At 49.1% G+C, this 17,825-nt stretch overlaps 1 protein-coding gene across 1 annotated transcript in view; it reads left to right on the forward strand.

The window, feature by feature from the left end:
* GRID2 (glutamate ionotropic receptor delta type subunit 2) overlaps positions 1-17,825 on the forward strand; it is a 474,774-nt gene that overhangs the window by 326,150 nt on the left and 130,799 nt on the right. Inside the window, exon 10 of the mRNA XM_068171063.1 lies at positions 6,670-6,808. Within this exon, the coding sequence (XP_068027164.1) occupies positions 6,670-6,808 (139 nt within the window). The remainder of the gene's footprint in view (positions 1-6,669; positions 6,809-17,825) is intronic.

The raw sequence follows: 17,825 nt of genomic DNA on the forward strand, positions 1-17,825 counted from the left end.
ATGTACATGTGTCCAGTTCTGGGGCCCTCAACTCAAGAAGGACATTGAGACACTTGAATGTGTCCAGAGAAGGGCAACAAGGCTGGGGAGGGGTCTGGAGCACAGCCCTGTGAGGAGAGGCTGAGGGAGCTGGGGTTGCTTAGACTGGAGAAGAGGAGGCTCAGGGGAGACCTTCTTGCTGTCTCCAACTCCCTCTGGGAGTTGTAGCCAGGTGGGGGTTGGTCTCTTCTCCCAGGCAACAAGCACCAGAACAAGAGGACACAGTCTCAAGCTGTGCCAAGGGAGGTTTAGGCTGGATGTTAGGAAGAAGTTCTTCTCAGGAAGAGTAATTGCCCATCAGAATGTGCTGCCCAGGGAGGTGGTGGAGTCACCATCACTGGAGGTGTTCACAGAAGAATTGGATGTGGCACTTGGAGGCATGGTTTAGTTGTCAGGAGGTGTTAGGTATTAGGTAATAGGTTGGACTTGATGATCTCTGAGGTCTGTACCAACCTTATTGATTCCATGATTCTTTGTGGACCAAAAGAATATTCAGCAAAGTTTTATTCCTTGAAACAAAACAGGGGGAAAGGAGTGCAGAGGCTTCTTAAGGTGAGCTGTCATGATGTGGGGAGTGTTGTTGCAAAGGCTACAATAGAACAAGACTGTATCACATTAAGTCTCCTAATAGATGACAAAGAAATGATACTATGGCAGTAAAGAGTCTCCTTTGATTTTTTTCTTTCTTTCTTTCTCTGGGAGCATCCTGCCTGTACTGCTTAAACATCATGCACCTGTGCAGTTACAGTGTCAGTCCTGCTTAGAAATGGTGGCTTGAGAAGCATCAGTACAGAGATTTTAAATTAGGGCCAGTAGTGATTAATTATTTTGATCACAGAAATGTCCTATCATAGAATACTCTGGGTTGGAAGGCACCTCCAAAGCTCATCCAGTCCAACCTCCTCTCCAGTCAGCAGGGACGTCCCCAGCTAGATCAGGTTGCCCAGGGCCTTGTCCAGCCTCACCTTCAGTATCTCCAGGGAAGGAGCCTCAACCACCTCCCTGGGCAACCTCTTCCAGTCTTCCACCACCCTCATAGTGAAGAACTTGTTCCTAACATCCAATCTCAATCTGCTCTGCTCTAGCTTGAAGCCATTGTCCCTGGTCCTGTCCCTGCAGGCCTTTGCAAACAGTCTCTCTGCAGCCTTCCTGTAGCCCCCTTCAGGTACTGGCAGGCTGCTATTAGGTCTCCCTGGAGCCTTCCTCTTCTCCAGGGTGAACACCCTCAGCTCCCTTAGCCTGTCCTCACAGCAGAGCTGCTCCAACCCCCTGATCATTTGCATGGTCTGCCTCTGGACCCTCTCCATCAGCTCCATGCCCTTCCTGTGTTGAGGGCTCCAGACCTGCACACAGTACTGCAGGTGAGGTCTCACCAGAACAGAGCAAAGTGGCAGAATCACCTCTCTGGCTCTGCTGGCAATGCTGCTTTGGATGCAGCCCAGGATGCCACTGGCCTCTGTGCTGCAAGCTCACACTGCCTGCTCCTGTCCAGCTTCTCATCCATCAACACCCCCAAGTCCTTTTCCTCAGGGCTGCTTTCTATCACCTCCTCCCCCAGTCTGTATTGCCAGTGAGGATTGTTCTGGCCCAGCTGCAGAACCCTGCACTTGCTCTTGTTGAACTCATGAGGTTCACCTGGGTCACCTCTCCAGCTTCTCCAGGTCCCTCTGGATGCCATCCTGTCCCTCTGGTGTATCAACAACACCACTCAGCTCGGTGTCATCTGCACACTGCTGATGGTGTGTTCAGTCTCACTGTCTATAACACTGATACAAATATTAAACAGTGCAGGTCCAAGTACAGGCCCCTGTGGGACACCACTGTCACTGCTCTCCATCTGCACTTCAAGCCACTGAGCACCACCCTCTGAATGTCATCATCCAGCCAATTCCTAATCCACTGAACAGTCCACCCAGATAATCCCTATCTCTCCAACCTGGCCAGCAGGATATTGTGGGAGACTAAGTCAAAAGCCTTACAGCAGTCCAGAGAGATCACATCCATAGGGGGTTCCTTGCCCACCAAGGTAGTCACTTTATCTTAGTAAGCCACTAGGTTAGGCAGGATTTGGCCCTAGTCATGTGTGGTGGGTTGAAATTTCCCTCTCCCCAGCATTAAGTTTGCCAGAGCAGCTCAGCTGGAAGCTAAGGAAATCTGCACTTGAATGCAAAACTCCAATCTCCAATGGCAGGCAATGAATGTGTACAAAATATCCAGGAGTTGCAGTATTTACAGGTATTTGCAATTAATAAACAGCACATGAACCTCCCTGGCCAAGGACCAGCTACCAGCTTCTCCCCCCCCTAACTCCCCCTTACCCCCTGTACAAAAGGGAGAAGAGACAGAAGCAGAGAAGTTGATACCAGTCACAACAAAAGAGTGCAGCCAAGGTCAAGCGGAAGCGAGTTAGTAGCTGCCAGCCTGAGGAAGTGAGAAGAGAGAGAAATCGTTTTGGTACAACTAGCTTAAGCCCCTCGTTCTCTTCCAATGGGATTGTTTAGAACTATCTTTGTTTTCCTTTTCACACCCAGTAGTAATTTTTTTCACATGTTGCTACTTTCTGTTCAAGTTCTGTGAACAAAATTTTGGAGGCATAGCCTAAAACTACCACATAAAGCCATGCTGGCTGTCTTGAGTGGCCTCCCTGTTCTCCATGGTGCCTAGGAGGATCTGTTCAATGATCTTTCCAGGCACAGAGGTGAGGCTGACAGGTTGGTAGTTCCCAGGGTCCTCCTTCCTACCCCTTTTAACAGTGGTTGTGATGTTTCATTTCTTCCAGTCCCCAGGGATTGCAGCTGGCTGCCAGGGCTGTTCAAATATCATGGAGAGTGGCTTGGCAGCTACATCATCTAATTCCCTCAGGATTCTGGATGCATCTAATCCAGTCCCATGGACTTGTCTATCTTCATGTTCCTTAGATGATCAAGCACCTTGCCTTCACTTACAGTGAGAGGGACTTTATTTCCCTGGTCTCTGTCTTGAGAGCCATGAGGAGAGGGGTTGCCAGTGAAGACTGAGACAAAAAAGTTGTTGAGAATCTCAGCCTTCTCCTGGTCTGTTGCTCCTACTTCCCCACTGTTGCTCATCAGGGGGATGCTTTCTTTACCCTTCCTTTGCTGGTTAGGGACCTGTAGAAGCCTTTCTTGGTTTCCTTCACACCCCTTGCCAAGCTCAGTTCCAGCTGCACCTTAGCCTTCCTCACCTCATCCCTACACAACCAGGCAACATCCCTGTATTCTTCCCAGGATGCCTGTCCCCTCTTCCACTGCCTGTGGTTCACTGTAGGTGCACTTGAATGCATGCTTTTTCCTCAAGCTTCCTTTATTGGCATACAAGGTACAGCTCAGAAACAACTCTCACAAACAACTGGGAAAACTGAAAGCATTTGGGAAGAGCAGCACCCACAGCTCTTTAGACTAATGTTAACACGGGTGTTAAACACGAAAAGGTAACAGTGAGTAGTGGGGACAACCTTAACGATATTGAGAAGATTGTGTTGAGAAGAAGCACCTCATATTCTCATGCTGAGAAGCTCAACAGGAGCCAGCAGTGAGCACTTGCAGCCCAGAGAGCCAATCACATCCTGGATGCATCAAGAGAAGCATAGTCAGTACATTGAGGGAGGTGATTCTCCTTCTCTGCTCCACTCTGCTGAGACCCCACCTGCAGCACTGTGTCCAATTGTGGAGCCTTTGTGCCAGGAAGGATCTGGAGGTGCTGGAAGGTGTCCAGAGAAGGGCCACAAAGATGAGCAGAGGGCTGGAGCTGCTCTGATGTAGAGACAGACTGAGGGAGTTTGGGCTGTTCAGTCTGCAGAAGAGAAGGTTCCAAGGAGACCTAATTGTGGCCTTCCAGGAACTGAAGGGAGCAACAGGAAAGCTGGGGAGGGACTTCTGAGGGTGTCAGGGAGTGATAGGACTGGGGGGAATGGAGCAAAACTAGAAATGGGTAGATTGAGATTGGATGTTAGGAAGAAGTTGTTGCCCATGAGGGTGATGAGAGACTGGCACAGGTTGCCCAGGGAGGTGGTGGCAGCCTCATGCCTGGAGGTTTTTGCAGCCAGGCTGGATGTGGCTGTGAGCAACCTGCTGTAGTGTGAGGTGTCCCTGCCCATGGCAAGGGGGCTGGAACTGGATGAACTTTGAGGTCCCTTCCAACCCTATCAATTCTATGATTCTATGATTTTACATCTGAGAAAGATGCCTCAAATCAATGGCAACTTTTCACCTCGAAAACACTGACAACTTTTCAATTTCCCAAGTATAATGGGCGAGGAAAGGGTCTTGTATCAGGAGTGGTGTGGCCATCAGGGATGGAATCCTGCCCCTGTACTCAGCACTGGTGAGGCCTCACCTCCAGCACTGTGTGCAGCTCTGGGCCCTCACTGCAACAGAGAGCTTGAGGTGCTGGAGCAGGTCCAGAGGAGAGCAACCAGCCTGGGGAAGGGAGTGGAGGGAAAGGCTGATGAGGAGAGGCTGAGGGAGCTGGGGGTGTTCAGCCTGGAGGAGAGACTTAGGGGGGACCTTATCACTACAACTACCTGAAGGGAAGTTGTAGCCAATGGGGGTCAGGCTCTGCTCCCAGGCAGCTTGTGACAGGACAAGAGGGCATGGCCTGAAGCTGTGCCAGGGGAGGGTTAGGTTGGATGATACGAAGCACTTCCTCATGGAAAGGGGAATCAGGCACTGGGATGTGCTGCCCAGGGAGGTGGTGGAGTCACCATGCCTGGAGGTGTTTAAGGCAAGATTGGATATGGCATTTAGTGCCATGGTCTGGTTGGTGTGGTGGTGTTAGGTCATGGGCTGGACTGGATGATCTCAGAGCTCTATTCCAACCTGAATAATTCCATGACTCTGTGACTAAGGTTGTTTGCAGCTCTTCCCTACCTCTCTGGTTCCTTGTAGCTCTGACAAAACTTAAACTGAAGACAAATGGCAATTTTTCAAACAATTAATTTTCTTCTGGTTCATATGAACTGGAAAAGCTCTTTCAAAGACTCCAAACTAGTGCATATTTGGGACAGCTGATTAAGGAATGCTTTTCACAGCTTGCTAAACTGCACTTTGGTTTCATAAGTGGTAGTGTGCAGCAGATGCTGGTCTCTTCTCACAGGTAATTAGTGATAGAGCAAGGGGGAATGGCCTCAAGCTGCAGCAGGGGAGGTTTAGGCTGGACATCAGGAAGAATTTTTTCCATCCAGAGTGGTCAGGGATTGGAATGTGCTGCCCAGGGAGGTGGTGGAGTCCCCAAGCCTGGCTGTGTTTCAGGGTGGTTTGGATGTGGTGCTTGGGGCTCTGGTTTATGGGTGACCCTTGTAGAGTAGGATTAATGGTTCAACTTGATGATCCTGAGGGTCTGTTCCAGCCTGAATGTTTCTGTGCTTCTGTGTAATCCTGGTAGGTTTAAATGCTGCTAATGTTTTGCTTATGTGTTGCAAATATATTTTAAAGGAGAGCAGCTATGGGAGTATAAAACAACTTAGTATTCTTCAATACATGGAATTTTGGGGGCGGGGTTAGCACATCCAAGTTCATTCACAGTCAGTCATACAAATAGGTACTGCTCTCATGAGCATCTGCCTCCCCACAGAACTGTGAAAAGTAAATGGCTCACTAATGGTTGGGCTTTTTCTTTCCACTTTATGCTCTCAAGAATGCATGAAAAGCTTAATTAAGATTTGTAGATAAGATCTCTAAGGAAAGAACACTGTAAGAATTTACTTTTGCTGGTTTTGTTCTGAGATCTTGAAGCCAATTTCCATTCCTGGACAGGACTGACAGATGAATTGCAGTTAAAGGCACAATAGCAAAAGAGATTAAATACAGTAATGGCAGCTGGCTGTGGGAGCTTTTTTCAGTACTTTTAATTGCATAGAAAGTGTGGCTCCAAGTCCTTCTGAGCAGTGTGACCTTACAGCACGGAAGGCAAATCACAGCCTGGGCTGCTTCCATAGCAGTGCTTCCAGCAGAGCCAGAGAGGTGATTCTGACACTTTGCTCTGCTCTGCTGAGACCTCACCTGGAGTACTGTGTGCAGGTCTGGAGCCCTCAACACAGGAAGAACATGGAGCTGATGGAGAGGGTACAGAGGAGGGACACAAAAATGATCAGGGGGTTGGAGCAGCTCTGCTATGAGGACAGGCTGAGGGAGCTGGGGGTGTTCAGCCTGGAGAAGAGAAGGCTCCAGGAAGACCTACTAGCAGCCTGCCAGTACCTGAAGGGGGCTACAGGAAGGCTGCAGAGAGACTGTTTGCAAAGGCCTTCAGGGACAGGACTGGGGCAATGGCTTCAAACTAGAGCAGAGCAGACTTAGATTGGATGCTAGGAACAAGTTCTTTACTATGAGGGTGGTGGAACACTGGAATAGGTTGCCCAGGGAGGTGGTTGAGGCTCCTTCCCTGGAGATATTGAAGGTGAGGCTGGACAAGGCCCTGGGTAACCTGATCTAGCTGGGGATGTCCCTGCTGACTGTGGGGAGGTTGAACTGGATGAACTTTGGAGGCCACTTCTGGCCTGGACCATTCTCTGATTCCTCTAGTAAACTTCTTTACCCTTGCACTGACCTTGCAGCCTGTGCTTGAGCAACGAGGAGCTTCTGCCAAATGAAAACTCTTGCTTTTCCTTCTTCACAGGAGGAGAGGTTCCATACACAACCCTGGCAACCCGACTGATGATGGGAGCTTGGTGGCTTTTTGCTTTGATTGTCATCTCCTCCTACACGGCAAACCTAGCAGCTTTCCTCACCATCACACGCATTGAGAACTCCATCCAGTAAGTTGATAAAGGAATAATGCACCGAGGGAAAGGAGGTTGAACTTGTGTATACATGGAGAGGGGTCTGGATGTCCTGCTTAAATGTGAGAAAAGGAAGACATTTTTATCACCCTGAGAAGTGGTTTGGAAGCTAAATATTAGCAGCATACTACAGACTGCCAATCTCCCTGGCTGTACTTTGCCATTGGGAGAGGAATGGCTGGCCTCTGGCAGGTACTCTTCTGTGGCACCTATACATTTACCTCTATGCACAGATGCATGTTTGTGTAAGAAGCAGTTGAGTTTGAGACAACTGGATCTGAAATGGTGTAGGTGATTGCTGTGTGTGTTCAGGCTGTGCATTCTATTCAGATGCATCTCACAGTACTTGAGCTCTGGCGCTCTGATCAGGAGGAGTCCAAATACTTCTTCAAAGTGTGGGAAGCTCAAAGCTGAATCCACCTTTACCTTTCCAAGGCAAAGATAGCAATAAACAATAAAAGTTCCCTTGCAGCCACCTTTGCTCTCCCTGCTCCTAGAAGCTCTGTTACCACATCAACAGATTATCACATTGTTCTCTTGTTTTCTGTCTACTTCTGATTCATGCTTCCCTGATCTGAATGTCCATGTCTTCTGTTCCTTTTATGGAGGACTCTTTTTCTGTCAGACTATCCAGTCCTGTTTTCCCCAGATCATCTCATGTCTCTGTATGGCAGGGACCTTTCTAAAGTCTCCTCCCTTCTCTCTCTGTCCTATTTTTTCTACTTTCCTCTCCCCCAGAAAGCTGCTTGCTGTGTTATGGAGCTCCCACTGCTCCACTGACCTCCATCACCCCCAAATCTCTCCTTCAGAGTTAAGCAGAGATGAGAAAACACAGTGAAACAACAGCTAGGGAATCACTTCAAGGGGCAGCAGACCATTTTTCCACAGCATAAAAAACTGAATTAAATTTGTCTAGGCCACCTCACTACAATGTGGACCTGTAACATCTCAATGGAAAGCAGCCCTGAGGAGAGAGACTTGGGGGTGCTGGTGAACAAAAAGCTCAACATGAGCTCTCAATGTGCACTTGCAGCCCGCAAAGCCAATCAGATCCTGGGCTGCATCAGGAGAAGTGTGGCCAGCAGGTCGAGGGAGGTGATCCTCCCCCTCTACTCAGCCCTGGTGAGACCCCACCTGGAGTACTGTGTCCAGTTCTGGAGCCCCTATTCCAAGAGGGATGTGGAGGTGCTGGAAGGTGTCCAGAGAAGGGCCACAAGGATGAGCAGAGGGCTGGAGCACCTCTCCTATGAGGACAGGCTGAAGGAGTTGGGGCTGTTCAGTCTGGAAAAGAGAAGGCTCCCAGGTGACCTCATTGTGGCCTTCCAGTATCTGAAGGGGGCCTACAGGAAGGCTGGGGAGGGACTGCTCAGGATCTCAGGTAGTGACAGGACTAGGGGGAATGGAATGAAGCTGGAGGTGGGGAGATTCAGGCTGGAGATAAGGAGGAGGTTCTTCCCCATGAGAGTGGTGAAGCCCTGGAATGGGTTGTCCAGGGAGGTGGTTGAGGCCCCGTCCCTGGAGGTGTTTAAGCCCAGGCTGGCTGAGGCTCTGGCCAGGCTGATCTAGTGTGGGGTGTCCCTGCCCATGGCAGGGGGGTTGGAACTAGATGATCCTTGTGGTCCCTTCCAACCCTGACTGATACTATGAAACTATAATGTTGTCCCCAGACACTTCACAAGTGTTTTTTTCAGTGTAACTATTCTGCCTAAATCCCAGTGTGGAGTTTCTTGCCCAAGATTTCTTAGCATTTTCAGGTATTCTTGGCAAAATGGTCTACAGGCTACTTGCTGGTCTTTTTGTGACCTGCCCTCCCTCTTGGCACCAGATGCAATCTCTCTCCAGCCATTTATGCATTATGGGAGGCTCTCTCTCTGTCCTAGTATAAGTACTACCTTACTCAATAGCTTCCCTTGCCTCTGTGAATTGCTCTGAAACATTTTTATTCAACTTGGAGCCAACATGGATTTAGGAAGGGCAGGTCCTGCCTCTCCAACCTGATCTCCTTCTATGATCAGGTGACTGCCTGATGGATGTGGGACAGGCTGTGGATGTAGTCTACCTGGCCTTCAGCAAGGCCTTTGACAGCATCTCCCACAGCAAACCACTGTCTAAGCTGTCAGCTTGTGGCTTGGACAGCAGCTCTCTGAGCTGGGTTAGGAACCGGCTGGAGGGCCGAGCCCAGAGAGTGGTGGTGAGTGGTGCCACAGCCAGCTGGCAGCCAGGCACTAGTGGTGTGCCCCAGGGATCAGTGCTGGGCCCCATCCTCTTTAATATCTTCACTGATGATCTGGATGAGGGCATTGAGTCAGTCATCAGCAAATTTGCAGATTAGGTGTGATTAGGCCACACCTTGAGTCCTGTGTCCAGTTCTGGGCCCCCTCAGTTTAAGAAGGACATTGAGACTCATCCAGGCTCTTCTTAAATACTTCCAGGGATGGTGACTCCACCACCTCTCTGGGCAGCACATTCCAATGGCCAGTCTCACTTTTTTGGGTAGAATTTCTTCCTAACATCCATCCCAAACCTCCCCTGGTGCATCTTGAGACTGTATCCTCTTGTTCAGGTGTCACTGCATGCCAACCAGTCGCCATGATCTCACTAAGGCACTTTTCCTCTAGATGAGGATTTTCTATGTAGTAAAACCAATCCAGGCTTTAACAGCACATAGACAGGTAAACATCTACAATAGCAGCCAACTATTAGTTGTGACTGGAAGCCACAGCTCAGACCCAAGAGCAGAAGCAGCCCCACCCTTGCAGTAAATGGTTATCCCCTAGCTCTCCCCCATTAGAATCATACTCTTGCACTTCGTAAGCTCTTTCCATTTCTCCCTGTCCTTGGCTGAGCTGTGGCAGAGGGACAGAGTGGTGTCCTGTGGCCCATGCAGCCCGGGCATTAACAGCCCTTATTCATTCCCAAGTGGACATGAAGAGTCTTTCTGAGCTAATAGCTTCAACACTCTTAAGGCAGAAACATGTAAAACAGATGAAGATCATATGGGCAAGTAATTTCCCTGGTACAGTTGTGTTACCAGTCAAAATGAACTATCATTTTTGAGCTCTGAATAGCAGACTTTGGGGTCATGGAGTGCTGCAGGGGCACTCTGACAGAACCCAACTCTTTGACTCAATACTCCCAATTCCAATCCCTCCAATCCCTTCACAGTTTATCACAGAATCACAGGTTGGGAGACACCTTCGGGATCATCGAGTCCAACCTGTCACCCAACACCATCTAATCAACTAACCCATGGCACCAAGCACCCTATCAAGTCTCCTCCTAAACACCTCTAATGATGGTGACTCCACCACCTCCCTGGGCAGCACATCCCAATGGCCAATCTCTCTTTCTAGGAAGAATTTCATTCTGAGACCAAGCCTAAACTTCCCCTGGCACAGCTGAAAACTGTGTCCTCTTGTTCTGGTGCTGGTTGTCTGGGAGAAGAGACCAACCCTCACCTGTCTACAACCTCCCTTCAGGGAGTTGGAGAGAGCAATAAGGTCTCCCCTGAGCCTCCTCTTCTCCAGGCTAAACAACCCCAGCTCCCTCAGCCTCTCCTCACAGGGCTGTGCTCCAGACCCCTCCCCAGCTTTGTTGCCCTTCTCTGGACACCTTCCAGCAGCTCAACATCTTTCCTAAACTGAGGTGCCCAGAACTGGACACAGGACTCAAGGTGTGGCCTAACCAGTGCAGACTTCCCTGCTCCTGCTGGTCACATTGTTCCTGATGCAGGCCAGGATGACATTGGCCTTAGAAGAGAGTAAAATGATCTTCTGCACCAATGTTGTAAACATTCACCTTGAGGTTTTGAAGGAGGTTGAGGTATTAAGTTAAGAAAGAAAGAAAGAAAGAAAGAAAGAAAGAACAGAAAGAAAGAAAGAAAGAAAGAAAGAAAGAAAGAAAGAAAGAAAGAAAGAAAGAAAGAAAGAAAGAAAGAAAGAAAGAAAGAAAGAAAGAAAGAAAGAAAGAAAGAAAGAAAGAAAGAAAGAAAGAAAGAAAGAAAGAAAGAAAGAAAGAAAGAAAGAAAGAAAGAAAGAAAGAAAGAAAGAAAGAAAGAAAGAAAGAAAGAAAGAAAGAAAGAAAGAAAGAAAGAAAGAAAGAAAGAAAGAAAGAAAGAAAGAAAGAAAGAAAGAAAGAAAGAAAGAAAGAAAGAAAGAAAGAAAGAAAGAAAGAAAGAATCCTGCTTTCTTCACATAAGGAACATGGAGAAGCAACAGAGGACATTGCACATGCAAATTAATAATGTATGTTCAGTCATTCAGTTTGTCCTCACAAACCATTGAACCATGCTTTGAAATTATATCCCTTCTAGTTTTTAAGTACCACAGCATCACAGTAAATTAGAGGTTGGAAGGGACCTCCAGAGATCATCCAGTCCAACCCCCCTGCCAGAGCAGCATCACCCAGGGCAGTCTGCACAGGAATGCATCCAGGTGGGGTTGGAAAGGCTCCACAGAAGGAGACTCCACAACCTCTCTGGGCAGCCTGCTCCAGGGCTCTGGCACCCTCACTCTGAAGAAGTTTCTCCTCATGCTGAGCTGAAACCTTCTCTGGTCAAGTTTGTCTCCATTGTTCCTTGGCTTACTGCTATGCAGCAGTCAAAAGACCTTGCCCCCCTCGCCCTGACCCCCAGCTCTCAGCTATTGAGAGACATTGATCAGATCCCCTCTCAGCCTTCTCTTCTCCAGACTAAACAGCCCCAGGGCTCTCAGTCTCTCTTCCCAGGGGAGATGCTCAAGTCCCCTGAGCATCCTCCTGGCTCTCCCTTGGGCTCTCCCTCCAGCAGGCCTCTGTCTCTCTTGAACTGGGGACCCCAACAGTCCAGCAAAATGTTCACATTTCTGCTAACAAATCTCTTAATTTTCTTATCCTGTGTAAAAAAAGGATAAAATATTTTCCCACTACGCTTCACTAATTCTTCAGCTCTTTTCTTGCAGTTTATTATGATGCCACCAGAAAAACCCTCAGGGGAATTTGGAGGCTATTATGTACAGTGGGGACTCCATTGGTCTTTGTGATGTATTTTTTATGAGCAAAGTCACTGGGAATGTTTTTACTCAGTAGAAAATGTTGCAGCTGGAAAACTCCTGAAATGAAAGAATGGAGACATTTTTCACCAGCTCAAAAAGAGAGCAATTAGCAGATGCTAAGTATCCATTAGGGAAAGAAATTATTCTGACTACAGAGGGAGTGTAGAACTTTAGTTTACAAAACTGCCCAAATTAGAACCCCAACCAGCACACACAAGAGGGGCTGCTTGTTTGCCATTCTGAATTGACAGCCGCCTAAACATGAGCCAGCAGTGTGCCCAGGTGGCCAAGAGGGCCAAGGGGGGTCAGTGGAAAGGCTTCCCTGGTCTCTGCCCAGGGGGTTTCCTGTTGTTTGCTGATTGTCAATCTCTGTATCATATTGTAACTCCTGTATGTTTTGTACATCTCCATTGCCTCCCATTGCAGAGTGTAGCTCTTGCTTGTAAACACAGCTTCATTTGCTTCAGACTGAGCTGCTCTGGCTGAGTGAATGCTGGGGGGAAACTTCAACCCACCACATCTGGGAGCTGATCTTTTTTAGAACAACTACAGGAGAAGCTATTTCAGTACTGCTTCTGCAAAACTTTCAGGAGGCATGTTTCATGTGCCCTGGTGGCCAAGAAGGCCAATGGCATCCTGGCCTGCATCAGGAACAGTGTGGCCAGCAGGAGCAGGGAAGTCATTCTGCCCCTGTACTCTGCATTGCTTAGGCCACACCTTGAGTCCTGTGTCCAGTTCTGGGCCTCTCAGTTTAGGAAGGACATCGAGACACTTGAAGGTGTCCAGAGAAGGGCAACAAGGCTGGGGAGAGTCCTTGAGCACAGCCCTGTGAGGAGAGGCTGAGGGAGCTGGGGTTGTTTAGCCTGGAGAAGAGGAGGCTCAGGGGTGACCTCATTGCCCTCTACAACTACCTGAGGGGTGGTTGTAGCCAGGAAGGGGTTGGTCTCTTCTCCCAGGCTACCAGCATCAGACCAAGAGGACACAGTCTCAAGCTGTGCCAGGGGAAGTTTAGGCTGGAATTGAGGAGAAAGTTCTTTCCAGAGAGAGTGATTGGTCATTGGAATGTGCTGCCCAGGGAGGTGGAGGAGTCCCCATCCCTGGATGTGTTCAAGAGGGGATTGGATGTGGCACTTGGTGCCATGGTCTAGTCATGAGGTCTGTGGTGACAGGCTGGACTCGATGAACCTCGAGGTCTCTTCCAGCCTTAGTGATACCTTGATACTGTGATACTGTGATTACTGCAAAGTGGCTGACAGGAATAAGAGAGCTGATCCTCCTTTTCTCTTTCTTTTTTCATTGGGTTGTTTTCTGTGGGTTGTTTTTTTTGTTTTGTTTTGGTTTGGTTTGATTTGGTTTGGTTTGGTTTTGAGGGGGGTGTTGTTTTGGGTTTGGGTGTTTTTTTTTTTTTTTTTTTTTGTTGTTGTTGTTATTTTCTTTTTACCAGATCAAATTGTAGCTCAGGGAGCTCTGAAGGCCAAAATGGAAATCAGTTTAAGAGTTGAAAGGAAGCAAAACAGATTCTGGTTTTAGTGCTATGCAGCCAGCTTCAGAGAAGGTAGAAAAAGAAAGAAGTTCAATTCAGTGATTTGCACAGGTGGAAGGAGTAGTTAACAGGGTTTCATTAAAGAATTCACAGTCACAGATTAGCCACCTCTCACAGGCTCACAGAAATGTTAGGGGTTGGAAGGGATCTCCAGACATTTTTGAGTCCAACCCTCTGCCAGAGCAGGACCATAGAATCCAGCACAGGTCACACAGGAACACATCCAGACAGGGCTGGAAAGGCTCCAGAGAAGGAGACTCCACAACCTCTCTGGGCAGCCTGCTCCAGTGCTTTGGGACCCTCACAGTAAAGAACTTCTTGCTCATGCTGAGGTGGAACCTCCTGCACTGCAGTTTCCATCTATTGCCCCTTGCCCTATCACAGGGTGCAACTGAGAAGAGCCTGTCCCTGTCCCTCCCTTTCTGACCCTCAGCTATTGATAGACATTGATCAGATCCCCTCTCAGTCTTCTCCTCTCCAGACTAAACAGCCCCAGGGCTCTCAGCCTCTCCTCACCAGGCAGTGCTGCAGTCCCTTCAGCATCCTTGCAGCCCTCTGTTGGACTCTCTCCAGCAGATCTCTGAGGTCCATCTTGAACCAAGGGGCCCAGAACTGAATACAATATTCCCAATGCAGCCTCACTAGGACAGGTTGGGCTTGATGATCTTTGAGGTCTCTTCCAACCTTAGTGATACTGTGATACTGTGATACTATTCTGTGATGATTCTGTGATTCTATATGAGGATAGTGGGACACTGGCACAGGTTGCCCAGGGAGGAGGTGGCTGATCCTTGAGGTCCCTTCCAACCCTGACAATTCTGTGATCCTGTGTGATTTTTTTCCTCCTTGTTTTGCCTACTCATTCTTTTCACAAGATTTTCTCTAAATCGTGATTCACTTGAAGTTAGGAAGTCCCCAAGGCTTTAAAGGGCTCAAGAAAACTGCCTACAAGCTTTTTGCAAGGGAGGTTGTAAATGAATGCAGTAATTGGAGTAGATGCTTCCTTACACTGAAAGCCAGAATGTTCTGTAACCTTTCCTTGAGCATGGTTCACCTCGATCTTCAAATTGGCTAAGAGGTTGTATTACTAATTTCTGATGCAGCTGTCACTGCAGCCTTGTCTTACTGTGCCCTGTTCCCTGTGATTAAATCCTTAATATCCCAGAAAAGAGAAGAGGGGGGAAAATAAAGAAAAGGGAAAAAAAGGATGAGGGCTTTGGAAAGTTTCCTCTGAATTAGTCACAAGGACAAACTGCAGTAAGCTTCATCAGTTATTTTAGAATCACAGAACTGTCAGGGTTGGAAGGGGCCTCAAGGATCAGCCAGTTCCAGCCCCCCTGCCACGGGCAGGGACACCTCACATCACAGCAGGTTGCTCCTGAAGTTTAGTGACTACTTCTTGCAAACAGTTCTATGCAACAAAGCCTACCAGCAAGTCTGGCCTAAATTGGTTTACAACCCAGATCTACAAAGATCCTTCTGACCTCAGTGGCATTGAATCACCTGAACAGCAACTTGGTTGTTCCTTCCTGGGGCTGAACTTTTGCTTCTCTACCTTTTCTGAGTCATGTTAACTAAGTCATCTTACCAAGCCTAAGCCTAGGGGTTGAATGTCCAGAAGAGGATGTGCTAAGGGGAAAGAAACACATGCAGATCCTGATACGTGTGGGGGTTTCTTTTCCTTTGAGTTGAAGGCAGAGATAGTGGTTTTAGTTAAAAAGTAACTAACTTCACAGAATCACAGGAACATTCAGGTTGAAAGAGACCCTCAGGATCGCCAAGTCCAACCATTAATGCTACTCTGCAAGGGTCACCCCTAAACCAGAGCCCCAAGCACCACATCCAAACCACCTTGAAACACAGCCAGGCTTGGGGACTCCACCACCTCCCTGGGCAGCACATTCCAATCCCTGACCACTCTTGATGGGAAAAAGTTCTTCCTACTGTCCAGTCTAAACTTACCCAGTTACAGCCTGAGGCCATTCCCTCTTGTTTCAGAATGACAGAATCACAGTATCAGTCAGGGTTGGAAGGGACCACAAGGATCATCTAGTTCCAACCCCCCTGCCATGGGCAGGGACACCCCACACTAGATCAGCCTGCCCAGAGCCTCATCCAGCCTGGGCTTAAACACCTCCAGGGATGGGGCCCCAACCACCTCCCTGGACAACCCATTCCAGGGCTTCACCACTCTCATGGGGAAGAACTTCCTCCTCACCTCCAGCCTGAATCTCCCCACCTCCAGCTTCATTCCATTCCCCCTAGTCCTATCACTCCCTGAGATCCTGAGCAGTCCCTCCCCAGCCTTCTTGTAGCCCCCTTCAGATACTGGAAGGCCACAATGAGGTCACCTGGGAGCCTTCTCTTTTCCAGACTGAATAGCCCCAACTCCTTCAGTCTGTCCTCATAGGAGAGGTGCTCCAGCCCTCTGATCATCCTTGTGGCCCTTCTCTGGACACCTTCCAGCACCTCCAGATCCCTCTTGTAATAGGGGCTCCAGAACTGGAGGCAGTACTCCAGGTGGGGTCTCAGCAGAGCTGAGCAGAGGGGGAGAATCACCTCCTTTGCCCTGCTGGCCACACTTCTCCTGATGCAGCCCAGGATCTGATTGGCTTTGCGGGCTGCAAGTGCTCACTGAGAGCTCCTGTTGAGCTTCTCCTCCACCAGCACCCCCAAGTCTCTCTCCTCAGGGCTGCTTTCCAGCCAGTCCCTGCCCAGCCTGGATTTGTGCCTGGGATTGCCTCCACCCAGCTGCAGGACCCTGCCCTTGGTCTTGTTGAAGCTCATGAGGTTGGCTTGTGCCCACCTCTCCAGCCTGTCCAGGTCCCTCTGGATGGATCCCTTCCCTCCAGCTGTCTGCTGCACCACACAGCTTGGTGTCATCAGCAAACTTGCTGAGGGTGCACTCAATGCCACTGTCCATGTCACTGACAAAGATGTTGACCAAGCCTGGTCCCAGGACTGATCCCTGAGGGACTCTGCTTGTCCTTGGCCTCCACTGGGACATGGAGCCATGGACAGCCACCCATCTATCCCTACATTCCGGTCATGGGAATCATCCCACCAAGTTTCAGTAACAGCCACTATGTCGTGGCATCCCAGCAGCACAGTGGCCCTTAATTCATCCTGTTTGTTGCCCAAGCTGCATGCATTTGCATAGAGGCACTTCAGCTGGGCTGGCCCTGTTGTCCTCTTGTGCCAATTCCCCTTGGTTTCCACAGAGTGTCCTGGTGCATCAGCATCACTGCCCCTCCTCCCCTCTTCAGGAGCTCCCAAGCCTCCAAGCCCTTATGGCTTGAAAAGAAAGGAGAGCACAGCCAAAACAAGCTCTCAGTGCTGATGATGTGCTATCACTAATTACCTGTGAGAAGAGACCAGCAGCAGCCTCTCCACAAGGTCCTTTCAGGTAGTTGTAGATAGCAATGAGGTCTCCCCTCAGCCTCCTCTGTTTCACACTAACCATCCCCAGCTCCTTCAGTTGCTCTTCCTCAGATTTATTCTCCAGGCCCTTCCCAGGTTCCTTGCCCTCCTCTGCCCTGGCTCCAGCACCTCCACATCTCTCTTGTGTTGAGCTGCCCAAAACTGGACACAGCACTCGAGGTGTGGCCTCCCCAGAGCTGAGTCCCAGGGGACAGTTCCCTCCCTGCTGCTGCTGGACACAGCATTGCTGATCCCAGCCAGGATGCCTTTGGCTTTCTTGGCCACCTGGGCACACTGCTGGCTCCTCTTCAGCTGCTTGTCCATCAGCACCCCCAGGTCCCTTTCTGCCAGCAGCTTTCCAGCCACACTGCCCCAAGCCTGCAGCCTTGCTTGGGGTTGTTGTGCCCCAAGTGCAGGACCTGACACTTGGCCTTGTTGAAGCTCCTCCTGTGAATGGTGGCCATGGATCCAATCTATCCAAGTCCCTCTGTAGAGCCTCCCTGCCCTGCTGCAGATCAACACTGCCACCTCACTTGGTGTCATCTGCAAACTCACTGCTGGCACACTCTGTGTCTTCATCAAGGTCATCAATAAAGATGCTCAACAGTAGCAGTCCCAACAATAAGCCTTGTATTAAGCCAAGAAAACAAAGCAACCTGACAACTGCTGCCTGATTAAGGCACTAAACAAAAACAGCAAATGCTGCAAAATACAAGGATGAGTGAATAATTCTCCCTCAAAGGGCTCAGGTCATCCTCAGAATTGGCCTTTATTGTCATTAATTTGTATGGGATAAAGTTTATGTGATGCAAATAATTTCAATAAGAAAAAACTTCCCATGTTGTGGGGCAGCTCACCAAACAGTGAAGAACTGCAGCCCATAATTAACACCAGATGTGGCAGCTACAACAGCCCTTCTGAAGGCTCCAACATAACTCTCACGATTTCCCTGCTGGCCTTCCTCTTGTGTGATGCTACTCTTGCTGACTTCTCAGGCTGT

Source organism: Melanerpes formicivorus, unplaced genomic scaffold (assembly GCF_026170545.1).
Source record: "Melanerpes formicivorus ecotype bairdi unplaced genomic scaffold, bMelFor1.0.p_v2 SCAF_4, whole genome shotgun sequence".
NCBI classification, from domain to species: Eukaryota; Metazoa; Chordata; class Aves; order Piciformes; family Picidae; genus Melanerpes; species Melanerpes formicivorus.